The sequence below is a fragment of the Scardinius erythrophthalmus genome (assembly GCF_964197995.2).
Source record: "Scardinius erythrophthalmus genome assembly, chromosome: 18".
NCBI lineage: Eukaryota > Metazoa > Chordata > Actinopteri > Cypriniformes > Leuciscidae > Scardinius > Scardinius erythrophthalmus.
In genome coordinates, this window is record NC_138238.1 from 29,035,971 (window position 1) to 29,054,272 (window position 18,302).

The window sequence follows — 18,302 nt, forward strand, 5'->3', positions numbered from 1 at the left end:
TGTTGTACCCTATAGGGTACAAATGGATATGAAGCTTGAGGAACTAAACACGGTACACACCTGATTTGTCTAACCTTATTACCAAAGTTTACCAGAATACACAAACTACACCACGTAAAAGAAAAATTATGAGATGGGAAATTACATCCATGTTTACATTTCTTCGGTGGTTATGCATATAGAAAATTTAGGATTTAAGTAGAAAATGTAGGATTTAAGTAGGAGTAAAGATTACCACGTTAATTCTGCTCCACTCCTAAAAACCCAGTTGACATTCCATTAGGCAATAAAACAGCAAAGTGGGGGGAAGGCAATTGCCAGAGAATATTGTTGAACATTCTCTAACTAAAACACTATTGATTAAAGAATACATTTCAAAACCACACCTCTATTAAAAAGCCAAACTAAATCACACATGCCTAATGTAATTGTACATAAATTAAAGTATATTCTATCCTAATTTAAACACAAAGGGATGTTTGTGTGTGTGTGTGTGTGTGTGTGTGTGTGTGTGTGTGTGTGTGTGTGTGTGTGTGTGTGTGTGTGTGTGTGTGTGTGTGTGTGTGTTTGAGTAATGTCACGAGGCTGTAAAGTCGGGGGGGATATCAAACACATGGGCGTTGGTAAATGGCCCCGTGGGGAAAATTATTAACCAGCGCTGTCTTCTTAAGGACAAAGACGATGTGTTCGCCATCACATGATTCACTTAATGTGAAAAGCAGATGCCATCGTTGCTACATTTATCACATATAAATCCTATATTGCCAACAGAGAAGGCTATGCTAAACATGTGACATGAAGTGCAGGTGACAATAACAGGACAAGCTATATGTTTACTAAAAACTCCCAGCAGTCATCACGTTTTTGAGGCCATTTCAAGTTTAATTTTGATGTGACATAAAGCGGTGAAAAAGTGGCTGAGTTGTTTACTTACTTTTTAATTAGTCTTCCCAACTCAATAATTTAGTTAATTCAGATAGATCATTCAGGTAGACACGAAAACAAGGCGGATTTATCGCATGAACCAATCATATCCAACCATAGCGCGATGGAGGCATTGCCTCCTCTCATGTGACTTTCCCCATTCATTCTCAATTACCCCACACCAAACCCATCACACGCTTTACGCGGTCTGTTAAAACTCAATGGACTGTTGCGGAGCCAGAGGGGTGTCCAGGGGTGTCCAAAATTTAATTGGCTACATCCGTTTTACCTCCTCTTGAAAGAAGCATTTCATTATTTGCAAAACACAGACAATTAAGAATAAACAATTCTTAAATTAACAAGCGCAGAGCTGTTCAAAATCAGTCAAAAAATTTGACTGGTTTCTACAATTTTGGTAGCTTATTTATTAGAAATACAATGTCACATGGGCCTAAACAATAAAAAAACAAACAAATAAGTATTACACATGATATTCTTACACAGTCTATGGACCTCTAAAGTTGCCTTGGCCACCCCATGTATTAAAGTCTAGTTCCGTCACTCTCAATTCACACTCTCAGAGAAGGCAAGAGAGATGCAGACTTTAACTTTACCTGCTGTTGTCGCTGTTGGACAGTGTCACTTCAGAAGTTTTTTTAAAATAAGGAGTATTTTCTCATCCAATTTTTTATGAGGCACTGCCTCCCTTGCCTCCTCTGAGGAAATGTCCCTGACTTGTATGTACATAAACTTCTTTTCTTTTATCAGTACTACTCAGAATTGTATGCAATATTGTATAGGCCTATGCATTGTGTATATGCAATGCTGTATACACGGTTTGATGCTGCCTTATATTTTGGCCAAGACAATGCACCTTAGAATGAACAGCCTTTTGGAACAGTATTCCATCTTGAATGTGCCTATGGTGCTTAAAATCCTGTCTAATTAGCTTTTGAAAAAGGTTTTCATATTTAAACAATTCGAGCAGATCCATGCTGTCACTAAGATTACTTTAAAATATATTTCTCTGTCACTTTCTCACCCATTTTATTGTCTGTCTTTCAGCTGGTAAAGATGACTTTGAACATGGGACATCTCCTACAGGCGATTTTCCTCATGGCTCGTCTCTGGACCTGTCACCCTCAGACAGCTCTGGAGGGACTTACATGTGGGATGAAGAGGGTATGGAGGCACTGGCAGACTCTGGACACCCCTGTGGAAGCTTTGACTCTGATCTCAACAGCATGGTGAGTCCAAAGCTTTATGAAATGATTGACCTAAGCAACTTACAAGAGAGAAGTAACAGATTTTTTATAAACATTTTCATAATTAGTGGATTATTGAGTTTCATTATTTTATCTTATTTTTTTTCAAAATGGTTTTGGTAGTGGTTCTTTAAAGGGGGGGTGAAACACTCAGTTTCAGTCAATCTCATGTTAATCTTGAGTACCTATAGAGTAGTATTGCATCCTTCATATCTCCAAAAAGTCTTTAGTTTTATTATATTTATAAAAGAAAGATAGGCTGTACCGAGTCTTTCCGGAAAAAAACGAGCGGCTGGAGGCGTGCCGTGTGGGCGGTGCTTACCCGCCGATAGCGAACAACATTAGATACATTTACATGGACACAATCGGAATGAAATCAATACGATTGATGAATCCGAAAAAGGTGTTTACATGAATGATAAATAAAGTAATCGGGTTGATGTGCGCGTTTATATGTCACAAGTTTCAAATCGGATCTGATGTTTTGACATGCGCACACTGCACGAATATACAGAGTTTCCCGCTTTACGCACATAAATATTCTCCTCTGTTGGTTCTTTATTTGTTATAAACAGCAGACGTAATATTAATTCGTCTCTGGTAATAATTTAGAGCATATTAACCGTTTTGCCATGCTGCTTATTGATCACGCAGTAAAAATGCCCCTGCCCGCGGCCAAAACCAGTTGTCTGTGGATGAGAATCCAAAACAAGGACTGGTGGGACGTTGTCCTGCTTCACTTCACAGATGCTGAGTGAAATGAGAATTTTAGAATGACGGGAAACTCATTAATATGACACTTTATTCAACAGGAAGAACAGCTCGTTCCGCGCGTCATACGTCATTACGCTATTTAACGTCATTGCACATGCGCAGTCCTTTCAGTTTAGGTTTTCAATCCGATCAAGTGTTTACTTGTTCTCTCGATCGGATTACAAAAGGGATAAACCACCCCTTTCAATCCGATCGAAATTTCATTCGGATCGAGCTCAATTGGATTGATTAAGGTGTTTACATGAAGGTTTTTAGTCCGATTGAGCCGTCAATCCGATTATAAGTGTCCATGTAAACGCAGCTACAGTCACAGACATTTGAAGCAGTTTTACTCACCGCCTGCGGTTCCAACACACGACCGTGAACCTTTATCATTGGGACTGCTCCATCCTTAAGCATTAGACGATCTGCAAATCCGGCGTCTAACTGGGCCTTGTTTATAAAACAATCATCGTCGAAATGCAGGGAACAAACAAGAACACTTGCACAACTCCGTTGATGCTCTGGAAAAACAAACTCCCTAAAGCAGAGCACAGCGCTTTGATGGGCGTACTGCTTTCGCTCTCTCGCTCTGGTCCACGGGTGTGCGGCGCGCCCTTCCCGGAGAAGTGCCCTTAGGACCCATATAAGGAAATTCCCGCCACATCTGACGTCACACACGCCCATACTCGAAAAAAACTTTCCGAAACTTGTGACAAACCGGAAGGAGTATTTTTGGCACAGAAATACTCCATCAAACGTACAACTTCATTTTTTGAAACTTTGTCCATGTTTAGCATGGGAATCCAACTCTTTAACAGTGTAAAAAACTCAGTATGCATGAAATAGCATTTCACCCCCCCTTTAACTTGCTTGTACAACTAGCCTTTGTGGTCTTTGGCCCTGTGGTGGAGAATCTCTCCTCTAGGCAATGTTGTAAAGTTTTTCTTTCTTCAAAGCAGAGACCAGGAGACAGTTGGGATCGCGTTCAACGGAAGTTATTCTTTATTGAGAACTCCTCTGTACACGGCTGTAGAAACTTCCAACATGATCTGATCTAACATAACTTTACATGTTATCTTATAGGCATTTTAGGAGGAGGGACTTTTTGAAGGTGGAGACAAATACAAACAAAGCATGTAAATGAGGTATACAGGTTAAGGTAACCTGCCCCAGACCCCAGCGTGTTTACCAGTATCAATTTAATCAGCATACCTATTCAAATGCTGATACTGGCCAGGAAACTCTGGTTCCACGGGCCATCCCAGAGCCATTTAAGACAAAGGGTGCGTCTTGGAGCTACTGGCTAGAGCCATTAAAGACTCATTTAAAACACAATAGAGAAAACAGGTCTGGTAGGAATAGGAGACTCTTGCTAGAGACTCAATAATCACTTTCTCAGTTTATATACTATCTAAATTAAAACCTCAAATGCTAAAATCAGTATTCTTCACCGTGATGTTATGTAAGGAAACATATCTGAAATAGATTCTTAAATTTGGATCCCTTCAGTCCCCTCTTTGAGAGTTCTTACAAACTCTCACAAAAATACAAATTTAGACACATAAAGTTCATTCTTGTAACTGGTGTAAGTTACAGGCACATATAACTTGCTCTGTGTTGTTCATCTGTAATTGCATGCTGACACAGAAACAAACATGCAATTTAGGGTCCGTGAATTTTCTGCGTTGTGTATTTTTCATTTTCTTTTGTGATAGTTCGTTCAGCAGTGGGTCTGGTTGTCTTCTTGAGGTTGGGGCTTCATACGCAGATGAGACGGTCGCTGCATATGGATCTTGAAAAAGCCATCAAGTTTTATCTGCACACTGTAAGACAGAAAACAGAAAAACAGAGAGCAGTATTTCTTCAAAACACTACGGTTGTAGCAGTTTAAACACAATGGTTCTATCGTTTTCAGAGTGTACTGTTGTCGTTTCATTCTTTCCCTATTTCTTAATTGATTTGACACCTATGGACCAGTGAGGTAAGGATGGACTAAATGAGGAAAGGCCTATGAGGTAGTGTCTTCACCCTGGATTGGCCCCCGACGCCTGTTGCGTCAGTTCTTTCCAGGGCCCTCACTGAACCGTGTCCTATTCTGTCCCTGTGTTGTGCACACACTGTACAGTGTGTGAGAAAATTGGCACATTTTCATTCTCCAGTGAAACATCAGTCTTAATAGACATCATATAGAGCATGGAGGTCTGATTGTAGTGTTCTGCAGTGTAACATTTATGGCTGTGAGTTTTCTGAATGTCCCCCAAACAAAGGCTGTGACAGTCACTTTCCTTTTGTTCTATTAAACAAAAAAAAATAAGTCTTTCATCTTTGTTGTAAGTTACTGGGGAGATTAAGCAATCACAGCCCAAATTGTTAACACCTCAAAAAGCTTACCCACGAGTCCAGTGACGAGGGGAGGGGTTGCTTCAAAGTAGCAAACAAATGTAGCAAGAGCTGCATAACATTGTTAACTTGTCTTAAGTTATTTTTATTTTTTCGACATTCTTTTCCAAAATGTCCGTGCTTGCCACAGTAAGAACAACTGGCTTCTCTAGGACTTTTGCGTTTCTTTGGCTTCTCTGAGTTAACCTTAAAGGATGCTGCTGCAATTTTTACTCTTGCCTTGACATCAAAGTCTCTTTCCCAAATAGCTAAACTGTCCAAGTTGTCTTGCAGGGTTCTATTTGACCATGTAAGATCTAAGAAAGGCAATGCATTTCTATGTTCTGACAAAAGACCATCGGACCATGCACGAACTAGAGGACCATTATGACCTAACACTTTCTCTGAAGTGTCGGCAATTCCGCTGTAAGCGGCAGCGGTCTGGCAAAATCTTTCTGTGTACTCACAAACAGTTTCATCCTCCTTCTGTACACAATTAGTGAGCTTTGACCAGTCCACCTTCGGTCCAACAATGTTTTTTAACACTTTAACAACTTCCTCTCTCAATTCATCTTTACTGGCCTGTTGCAGTTCAGAATTATTTACAGCACTTTCAAAATCATTGAATTCTGACTCAGTCAAGATCTGTGATATTAGCTGGGTGACTTCAGCTAGAGTCATATCATAGAGCCGTATTTTGCTGATCAATGCTCTTCTAAACTCAGAAAAATTTCTTTGCACTGATGGCAAACTTTCAGCAATTCTCTCAATCTCTTTAGGACCTAAAGATGTTTTGATTGCTTGTGGCTGCAATATGGGGGTTGCAAATGGAACTGTATCAACACCTTTTCCCTGAGGCTTTTGTCTAGCTACGCACACTTCAACTGCATTTACATCTGTATTGACATTGTCCTCTATACTATCAAAAGACTGTAAATCAGGATAGCTTTCCTCTGACTGTTGGTCTTCTAAATCACATTTGGTTGAGGCTTTGTTATGGCCCACGTTTGTCTTGAGACAGGACACCTGAGTCTGCAATTGTTTGATCTGTTCTTTCAACTTAGCAATACACTGCGCTTGTTCTTGTGCAATGGATAAGCTAAATTCTCGGTGACAACCGATGATGCCTTTCAGATTTTTCTTCCTGATACATGCACTCAACACTTTCTTGCAATCTTCAATTGACCACACTTTCTCTGGATCAATGCCAAATTTCTTGGTTAAATTCAATCTGACTGGCTTAGTCACGATGGAGTCCATGTGCTCTGATAACAAAGACTTGAATTCACTATCTGTCCAAAAAGGTGTAATCTGTCTAGTACTTTTCCTAAACATTTTGTGAATTTTTTTGTTACCACAAACAAACACTAAAAAAACTTCTCTCTACTGTCTTGCAAACATAGGGTACAATCTTATTAGCACAAGAAGCTAAATCTAATTCTAAAGCTAATTCTCTAGCTTACAGATAGGTCTTCTCTAGCAAGAGCATACACACAATATTAACATGTAACTGTTAATCTTCCCTGCCAACAACAGGGGGTAAATTTCATCTCTAAAAGAAAAACTTTTTTAGAGGCTTATCTTTAGTTAACCAAACTCTACAGCTGTTTGTTAACTTCTTCTCTGAATGGCGCAGAGGAAAACATTTGTACTGGTCTGCATTGGTTCTTTTAATGGAGTGAAACTCACCGAGTCTTTCATTTGTAGAGAAAGATTCCGTCTGGAAAAAAATCAGTCTTTGAGATCTTTTTGGAGCTTGAAGTTTTCAATCTGGATTCAGAAGATTCAGTCTGGAACTCAGTCAGCTTCGTTGAGATCTTTGAGCTTGAAGTTTCAAGATGCAGTTCTTTGAGTTTCCTTTTTCTCCATCCGGGTCACAAGGCACCATCTGTTGTAAAGTTTTTCTTTCTTCAAAGCAGAGACCAGGAGACAGTTGGGATCGCGTTCAACGGAAGTTATTCTTTATTGAGAACTCCTCTGTACACGGCTGTAGAAACTTCCAACATGATCTGATCTAACATAACTTTACATGTTATCTTATAGGCATTTTAGGAGGAGGGACTTTTTGAAGGTGGAGACAAATACAAACAAAGCATGTAAATGAGGTATACAGGTTAAGGTAACCTGCCCCAGACCCCAGCGTGTTTACCAGTATCAATTTAATCAGCATACCTATTCAAATGCTGATACTGGCCAGGAAACTCTGGTTCCACGGGCCATCCCAGAGCCATTTAAGACAAAGGGTGCGTCTTGGAGCTACTGGCTAGAGCCATTAAAGACTCATTTAAAACACAATAGAGAAAACAGGTCTGGTAGGAATAGGAGACTCTTGCTAGAGACTCAATAATCACTTTCTCAGTTTATATACTATCTAAATTAAAACCTCAAATGCTAAAATCAGTATTCTTCACCGTGATGTTATGTAAGGAAACATATCTGAAATAGATTCTTAAATTTGGATCCCTTCAGCAACTCTCTGCAATCTTCTTTCCAAGCTCCTAAAATACACTGCCAAACTTGTCTGAATCAGTGTGCTTAATGGTTGACTTTTAAAATCACAGTTAATGAACACAGTTGATTTTTTGTGTCTTTAAAGGGGACATAACACACACAGTTTCTGCCAATCTTGTGTCAATCTTCAGTACCTATAGAGTAGTATTGCATATCTCAGTAGATAAGATTTATAAAAGACAGATACAGCTGTACCACTTCTTTCCGAAAACATTCAAACTCCTGGAGGCGTGCCGTGAAGTTCTGCCGATGACTTCCGTAACCCGAACAAAGCACGTTGATGGGCGTTGCTCTTGCTTTTGCTCTCGCTCTGGTTGATGTGTGTGTGCGCTCTTCTGGGAGAAGTGCCCATACATGGAATTCCGCCCTTTATGACATCATACATAGCCATACTCGAAAAAAACTTTCCAAAACTTATACGAACCCTGAAGGAGTGTATTTGACACAGAAATACTTTGTCATACATCCTACTCATTTTTTTAAACTTTGGCCATGTTTAGCATGAGAACCCAACTCTTTAACAATGTACATATGTCAGTATGCATGGAAAAGGCATTAGACATCCCCTTTAAAGTGAGGTTTGTCTTGTGCTCAAAGCCCAGAGACTGACTGGATAAGGCTGTCAGCTTGAGTTATTGAAGGTGTGTCTCTGATTACGCATCATAATTCTGAGAACTCCAAATTGGCTCCTGCTCATAGTCATTTGTCTTTCTTCTGGAAGCAGACGATCAGATTGTCAGCTTCATGGCAGTTATTAAATGGTGAGGTTAAATCAAAGTCAAATGAGAGGATGACTTGGCATTTATGCTCAAAGCTCTAGCCTTTATCCTCCTTTGCATCTATAATATATTGTTAAATGCCTCTCCCTATTATATTTGTCTTTCTGTGTTTAAGACAGATTACAAATCTTTTTTAATTAGTGTAAGTGCATCTCTGATTAGTTATTATTTAGCAAAATATTTACTTTTGCAAATATGGCACATATAAGATAAACAACAGCTGCATTTTCCTATCATTGCTTTTAATGATTCAGTGTATTATAGTAATACTTTTTGCTAAATAATATTTAATACAATTTGTTAATTATATTTGGCACTTAAAGTAGGGGAAAGTCGTTTTTGAAATATGCTGTTTGGAAGTTAGTCGGACCGATACAACAACAAACATGTAGCCAATCAGCAGTAGGCGGCGTATGGCGGCCGAGGAGAGAGAACGATCAAGAGGGAGATTTGAAGAAAGACTGCAGAAATAGAGATGGGACACAATACAAAAGAGAAAAGCTCAGAAGAAATCACTGGAAAATAAAGGGGTATGTCTAGGCAAGAGCTTTAGGTCCCGCATTAATATTAGAAAAGCTGTCCAGCGCTGGAGAGAGCTAAGTGGGAAGGTCTGAAAACAGATGCGGTCAAGGCTAGGGAAAAGAGGCCAACTTGGCATGCCAATTTTGCAAATGGAGCTTGAGGTGAGTAGTTTAGTGCCATGTTGCGTTGATCAATACGCCATTTCCTGTTGTACTTCTCTGTGAAGACACATTAAAGCCCACTCGCAGTTTGCAAAAACACACCTAAAAATCTTAGACTGTGAGAAACAAGATTCTCTGGTCTGATGAACCTCAATTCCATTTCTGAAGGAAACCAGCTGAACAAAGCAGCTGAATTAGTGCTGTGCAGCCTCTTTAGTAGCCTACCTTCAAGGGCCACATGGGGGCAGCAGAAACTCACAAATATTCAAAGCGTCAACCATTTCAATAAGCTTATCATCTTACAGAACATCCAACATATAGTTCATTTCCTCATCCTCATGTTGTTCCAAACCCATATGGCATTCTTTTTTTCTATGAAACACAAAATGAGCTGTTTTGCAGATGATCTTTTACATGAAGTGAAAATTAATGGGAACTGGAGCTCTCAAGCTTCAAAAGTAAAAAAAAAAACAAAAAACAAAAAAAAAACAATAATGTATCATAAAAGTAGAATATAGCTAAAATATGACTCATGCACTATTTTTAAGTCTTATGTATTCATGCAATATCTTTTAGTTTAAAGATACAATAGGTGATTTTGTACAGAAATCTTATTTGTTATACGGTTTGAAAGTCTCCTCATATCCTGATTGCAATCACTATGCAACAAAAATGTAATCATTTATTGATAACAATAATTCTTTCAGCTAGCAATGTAGTTTTTCAGCAATGTTTAGCAGAATGGTTGAAGCTACACATAGACCCAGTGGCGCAGAAATAGTGATGTAATCAGATAACGATTGTGTTTATATAGTATTTTACAATGGCTTCGAACACTGCTCTGCCAATCATAACCGGGTGAATCTGACTGCAGTAGATGTGAAAGATATGAATAAAAATTATGTTTATTCAGCCAGCGCACATACCTGTATTTTCTTCCTGTCGAGTTCACGCCGCGTGATCATAGGTACTAAACCTATGCGTGTGAACTCGACAATCGACTACTGTGGACTTCGACCGAAAACAGGAAGAAAATACAGGTATGTGCGCTGGCTGAATAAACATAATTTTTATTCATATCTTTCACATCTACTGCAGTCAGATTCACCCGTGTTCACTCTGAAGGAATCACTCACATGGCTGGGCACTTGTAATGACACATCAAGGATGTTAAGAGGCTAAAAGCAGATTTAAAACTTGCCCCATTGAAGTCAACAGGGTGCAAATTTTAAAAAGAGGATAACACGGTGTAGTCAACACCGATTTTTGTCGTTGTTCTCTGTACTGACAGCACTCCAAATTTACAAAAAAATTAGTTCAATGTTAAAACTGACCGGAGTTCTCCTTTAAGTAAATATTTTTTTTCACGCATTTCCTTGCACAGTTCTGTTATAACCTCTAAATACTTTTACCATAATGCTTGATTTGTAAATTAATATATTTTGTCATGTGCATCACATAAACAGCTCCATATCTATGACTTCTGACATAGAAAAACTTTGCTCAGGAGAAACACGAGTCACGATAAACGAGAGTAAAGGTTTGTAGTAGCAAGCTAAAATGCCATGGTTGCTTCAGCAAAAGTGTTTTCATATCTGAACTGCCGCTATATGTACAACCACATAAGAAAACTTGCTGCAGAACAAGTACCGAGACTTGCTACTGCCAATACATTCACAGACGTGCTGCTGTGAGCTTGTGATAACCCCCATAGTAGATCTATACAGGTGGAGCTGGGGAAGGTGAAGGGTTTCTTAAAGTGCGCTGCAGACTGCTAACAGCAAACAAAACCAGTATTTGCTGCCTTATGTAAATGACGATGCAATTGCTTCCAAATTGAGTTTGTACCTCTCAGCCTGCGCCATCTAGAGTTTCATGCCAGAACTTGGTATGGATTCTCCTTAGCTCCAATAAGGACTCTAAGGACTTACGCTAACTGGCATGTATAGAGTGCTGCAGTGATGTTGCACTTTTTTTTGGCCAATCCAGAAGTTAGCATCCCCCTGATTTTCTCGACAAAAACCAAATAAGATTTTTCCATGGTTTTTGGATTATTTCAGAAAATAAGCTGTTACCAACAAAACTTTATGATTCTTACACATTTTGTTGATCATGATAATCTTCACAACTTTCATGCATTTTCAAGCTTGCATACTTTCAGCAGAAGTAAAAAGCTAAAAGTAGGCTATTAACGAACTACACTACGGTTGAATGAATTTAACGTCACCACCATTAAGCTTACACAATATATTTCAGTTTTTATTTAAAAACTTTAGAATAGTTTGCCAGAAAGTGATTATAAACACAAGACAGTGAAAACAGACTTCGGACTAGTTTTCCTGTTTTGCTTGATGAGGTTTACCATCCCCAAAAACCTCTGTAGTCCCATTTAGCCACTTGATAGCAACAGCCTTTTCAAAACAAGTACAAACTTTTAAAATATATAACAAGGAGGCATTACTGATGTATTCTATTTCACAGAATAAAACGTGGAAATATCTTGAACTTGATTTAACTATACCTTATTTCAGGCATTTAACCAAAAAAACATTCTAAAAACCCACTGACTTCAAGACAGTGGAACCAGAAGTGATAAAATGCTAATGCTTGTTTCTCTGTTTTGGCCTACAAAGAAGCGTCACCCCTGCAGAACTCTATAAGCAAATCATTTGAGCTAGAAAAAATTTGACTCCCTGGTAACCATTTCAACAAAATGAGATTGTAAATGTGAAACAGTAAATAACACACACACTCGCACACACACACACACACACACACACACACACACACACACACACACACACACACACACACACACACACACACACACACACACACACACACACACACACACACACACACACACACACACACACACACACACACACACACACACATGTCTGGTGCACTATCTTTGTGGGGACTCTCCATAGACGTAATGGTTTTTATACTGTACAAACTGTATATTCTATGCCCTTACACTGCCCCTATCCCTAAACCTACCCATCACAGGAGACATTCTGCATTTTTACATTTTCAAAAAAACTAATTCTGTATGATTTATAAGCTTTTGTACCCATGGGGACCTCGATTTAGGTCCCCACGGTGACACGAGTCCCCATGAGTCTGTGTGCATTCAGGTTTAAGTCCCCACCGGTGTAGAAAAACATGTCCACACACACACACACACACACACACACACACACACACACACACACACACACACACACACACACACACACACACACACACACACACACACACACACACACACACACACACACACACACACACACACACACGCGTCTGGTTTACTATCTTTGTGGGGACTCTCCATAGACTTAATGGTTTTTATACTGTACAAACTGTATATTCTATCTCCTTACACTAACCCTACCCCTAAACCTACCCGTCACAGAAAACTTTCTGCATTTTTACATTTCCAAAAAAAACTCATTCTGTATGATTTATAAGCTTGTTTACCCATGGGGACCTCAATTTAGGTCCCCACTGTGACACGAGTCCCCATGAGTCTGTGTGCATTCAGGTTGAAGTCCCCACCGGGACAGAAAAACATGAACACACACACACACACACACACACACACACACACACACACACACACACACACACACACACACACACACACACACACACACACACACACACACACACACACACACACACACACACACACACACACAAGGGTATTTCCTTAGAGAGTTCAGCTGACCCAGTGTGCTGTGTGTTTACACCTGCTGTCTTGACTTGGGTTATGCTGAACGTAGGATATGAAAGTCATGAAACTGTGTTTCAAAGTGAAGTGTCTAAGAGACACTGTGGAGCCAAACAAGCTAAAATTATAGTAGACCATATGGTAGTGTACTCATAAAAGTTGACAAAATAAATGTATATAGGATGTATTTTAAATTTAGAGTCTTTCACTTCTGGGAAAATGAACCAGCAGCGTTTCGATCAAACTGATTTTCGTATGACATGCCTGACAATGATTTGTTTTTATCAAAACATTGCCGTTTTAATTAAGAAACATTAAAAAAAGGGGGAATAGGCAAAATAACTGAGCGGTCAGACCAGGGTCAGACGAGACAGTGCTCCACTAGGGGGCAGCTTGTTTCCAACATGATGAATTGCTACAAGATTGTTGTTTGCAAGAGCGATGCTGTGACGTTATTATACATATTTTTTTAACTCTCTTTTATACTCTGTTCTGATCTCCCTCGCTTTCACTCTCATCATATGGGCTTTCATTGCCACGTTCTCAACACTGCCTAGTCATTTGGGCTGTTTAGAAGTTTGATGCATCTCCCTAGTTCACCAGGACCGTCTGTTGTTGTTGCCTGCCAAGCGTCACTTGAGGGCCCTCACTATGGCACTGAATCCATTAAGATAACACATGTTTCTCATGTTTTTTTCTTTCCTGAAGGCAAAACCTAAACTATAACCATCCCCTGAAGAATCTGCAAGATCCTAAAGCATTGGATTTTAATTTTAAACACCACAAAGGGTGTACCTAAGTAACTTTTTCCCATGGTAAAAAAGTTTTAGGGTTCAATGGGGCTAAATGTACTTTTCACTACTTTCAAAGTGTATGATTGCAGAAAAAAGATACAAATACTTTAGCTAAAGTAATATGTTTTGCATAATAACCAAGTTGTCTCTCTAACACACCTTCAAAACAATCATTTCAGCAAAGTTTGTACCATATTCTGTTTATTTTGGTAAATAAAAAACTATTTGAATAAATCTCATAATTAAATATGGCTTTTCAGTAACAATAAATTATATTTTATATGAAATTATGTTTTAAAATAGGTCGATTGACCGGTTTTGCTGATTAATTGGCACCGATAGCCGATTGCTGGAACAAAATATTTAGCTATTTTGATTAGATAATCAAGTGTACTAGAATTGAAGCAAATATAGTGTGAGAGTATACATACAATATACACATTTGTCTAATTTCAATGCTATGGCCTTTGTGTAGGGTGAGAGGAAAGAGATGAGGACAGAGGACAAAGAGGGCAACATAGAAATCTGGAATGAAGACCACCTCTCCTGTAACCTTCCTCTTCTATGGCCATTTCTCTCGTATGTCTGACACATACAAATGATAAATAAGAGATCTCTTGGCAAAATAACTGGTGTTGCTTCCGTGATTCATCAAAAATGGCATTAAAAGCATAACAAAAATAATTACTTTATTCAACCATTTCTTCTCTTCCATGTCAGTCTGTGACCCTGTTCACATTGTAAACACAGTGCAGCGTTTCCGGGTTCTACGTCAGAACGCCAGCTCAGAATTGGCTGGTTGCTGAATCAGCACCACACGCTTGTGTCATGGTGCTCATGTGAACAGCGTCAGAGACTGACACAGAAGAGAAGAAATTGATGAATAAACTCGTTATGTTTTTTTTTTTTTGTGCACAAAAAGTATTCTCCTCACTTAATAACATTATGGTTGAACCACTGTAGTCACATGGACTATTTTAACAATGTCTTTACTATCTTTCTGGGCCTTGAAAGTGGTAATAACGTTGCAATCTATGGGGAGTCAGAAAGCTCTCAGATTTCATAAAAAATATCTTCATCTGTGTTCCAACGATGAACGAAGGTCTTACATGAACATGAGGGTGAGCAATTAATGAAATCATTTTGATTAAAGCAACCCCAGCTTCTGGAACCTGACCTGACGGAGCTGAGCATATGGCACTCACTGTGCACAGTACAGTATTTTCACAAGATCCGATAAGCAGCCATTTAACTTAGACTAAATAAGTCTCCTTATGAGTACAGCAAATAGAGATGATATGCTGTACTTAATGAAGAAAATGCAGAGAGAATGGTTTTATTTTTTTGTTAATGGAATATTTAACCCAAAATGGAAATGGAAATTCTGCCATAAAACAATGATTTAACTGTAAATAGTTATCACTTTAGATTAGGTCACAGAAAATGGTAAAATGACACTAATTAAGTGATTTAAACCAAACTTTATTGAACATTAATTGCATTATAATTAAGAGTTCATTAAAATGTTTACAAATACATTGAGCCTGTCCCCAAAGCTAAACGTAACCACTTAAAAATAAATAAATAAAATAATGCTATCAATATGAATTTCATGCAAATACTCATAAGATCATGTTGTTAAAATACATTAGTAAGGATTAGGGGTAGGTTTAGGGGAAAGAATATACAGTTTGTAAAGTATAAAGCTCATTATTTCTATGGAAATCCCTATACAACATGGAAACCCTTTGTGTGTGTGTGTGTGTGTGTGTGTGTGTGTGTGTGTGTGTGTGTGTGTGTGTGTGTGTGTGTGTATGCAAATTCACTATTTGTATATTGTCTATTAATGGTAAATGGTAAATGGACTGCATTTATATAGCGCTTTCTATTAATGTATTAACTACAGTTATAAACTATTAATTAACTATATTATTAATTAACTATATTATTAACTACAGTTATAAACTATTATTAAACTATGTATTAACTAATAGTTTGCAAATGATTTGTAAGTACTTTATTACACTATGCTTATTATAAAGTGTTACCAAAGATTTTAGTAAATAACAACATAAAATTGGTCTTTGTAATAAATATATTGTATGGATTTATGGGATGGATTTTTAAAGATAACTTTTTAAATAATTTTCTTTTTTTTAAAAATGGTAATTTTTGGAGATTGACAGCCTTGAGGCCTGTTGACACCAAAATGTTGTTAAATTTTCGCAAGTAATTTGTACAAACTAACATTTTTTAGTGTGTAGATTTTCTTGATCTAACCCTGATCTAACCCTGTACCATGATTGTCCTGACCTGTCTCTCTACATGACAATTCAGCTTGACAAGTCATAGCCCTCACTTTAGTAGCCATTGTATGGATGTCTTTATATCTTCCAATTTGATGATCTAGTTTTCTGTAGATGTAATTGTTTTTCTACTTTTTCTCCTCCTTATCCTTTCCTTTACCATCTCTTCTCCCTCCCATTACTAAATGCTTTTGGGACAGTAAACCGAGAACAGAGAATCTTACCCTGAGAAATAAATATTTGATAATTTATCATGTTTTTGGGCCAGATTGTTGGCAAAGAAAAATAACATGAATTTGTGTCAGATCAAAATCATTTTATGATAATAGATGGATTGTCATAATATATGTCAGTGGAGTGCTGAAGATCCAGGCCCGTGGTGTCATCGTAGTCAGAGAGATGCAGCCGAAGTGAGGGCTTCAACCCCTAGCAAAAGGTGGCGAGGAGGGCCGGCAAATTGTAGAGCATAATCTGTAATCGATGAGTTTCCCTCATGTAGATGATAAAGCTGTTTTTTGACCAATAAGTCACTAACAGCTTGATGACGGAGCCGACCTGGTGCCAGATAGGACAGATAGGACGCTTTACCAGTTAGCAAGGAGATGACAAAGGCGATTTTAGCTCTTTCTGTGGGATAGCACTGTGGTTCCATCTCTAACTGGAGCAAACATTGCAACAAGAAGCCACTGCAATCATCCTGAGTAGGCCGGAGTGCTCATGGGACTGTCATAAAGCATGTGGAGATGGAGAATGAGGAGGGTGAATCAGGAAATGGAAAAATCTTAGCGCAGTGTTTCATAAGCGCTCAACCAAGCACTTGAAACGATTTTTCTCAATCGGGTCCATGGCAGGTAAATGGGTGGATCTCTTGAGCTCATGGTGAGTGGTCTGGTCTTCTGCCATGTATTGAAGGATCCAGACGAGGTGATAATTCCAACAGTGTGTTTTTTGACAGAATGTGCACAAACTAAGGAGCAAAGTCCAACAAACTTCCAGCAAACTTAACTGTGAACAGCTGAATTGGTGCAGCAACAGAGTTGGAGGAGTTGTGTGATTGGCTAATTTTGAACAGCTAACAGTGACTTTATGACCACTTAGACTTGTCAAATTTAGGCCTGGTTTCACAAACAGGGCTTAGATGAAGCCAGGATTAGGCATTAGTTCAATTAGGACATTTAGGTAGCTTTTATAAATGTGCCTTAGTAAAAAATAAATAATAATAATTACTGGTGTGCATCTTGACAAACCAATGTTATGGACATATTTTAAGATATGTCAGTGCAAGTTGCTTTAAAACAGCTTAAACATGCATTTTAGTCCAGGACTAGGCTTAAACTGGGGGAATGTCCTTTTTTGAGATTGTAAAAAAATCACCACATTTTTTACCACTCACCACTATAAAATTGTTTTACAAAAGAAATCGGTCTGTACAACTACTACAATACAACAACTAGTCATCTGAAACCATTTGACTGCTGTGTGTGAAGAACAGGCCAGAAAATAAGTTAAAATATTGCCATCCACCTAGCTCTCCCTGATGCATTAATACATTTCATAACTAACCACTCTTTTTTCCTTGTGTGAATCAGTTGATCTAGTTGTCGAAACCATCTCATTAAACCTTCAGGGTGACACAAGATCTAATTTTGCAATAATGGCTAGCTGACTGTACAGTATATTGTCTCTTACACTTTAGTCTGTTCCTCACATACAGCTATAAAATTTGAAATATAGCGCTTGCGTTGTATAGACTTCTTTAATGATACCTTTATTGTGCTTTTTTGTTCTCTTTGAAGAATGATGTCAAAGTTCCCAGTCATTTTAATTGCGTGGGGAAAGTTTTATTTACGTGAGGTCCTTCATTAATTCGCTAACTACCTGTCTGGTGCAAAATGTTAACAAAGAACTGATGACCTAAATACAACAGACATTAAATCTACTTTTCACATCCTCTCTCTTTTTTCTGTCTCCCTCCACTGCCTAGAGTGCTACATCATTTCAATACAATGTGTTCAGGCTGTCACACACCACAGACACAAGAACCCCTCTAAAATATTGAGTAAAATATTGAGTAAATTGACCCCTTCTGCCTCTAAAAGTACTTCTCAAAAACCGTCCGTCCTTCCATTCTCTGTCGTAATCTGTCAGTTTAGTAATATTTTCTGGCTT

The 18,302-nt window shown here is 38.4% G+C and overlaps 1 protein-coding gene across 4 annotated transcripts in view; it reads left to right on the forward strand.

Moving 5' to 3' along the window:
• Positions 1-18,302, forward strand: part of ccser2b (coiled-coil serine-rich protein 2b) — a 93,882-nt gene that overhangs the window by 30,201 nt on the left and 45,379 nt on the right. For all 4 annotated transcript variants that reach the window (XM_081392137.1, XM_081392136.1, XM_081392135.1 and 1 more), the window contains exon 3: positions 1,990-2,171. In XM_081392137.1, the coding sequence (XP_081248263.1) occupies positions 1,990-2,171 (182 nt within the window). The remainder of the gene's footprint in view (positions 1-1,989; positions 2,172-18,302) is intronic.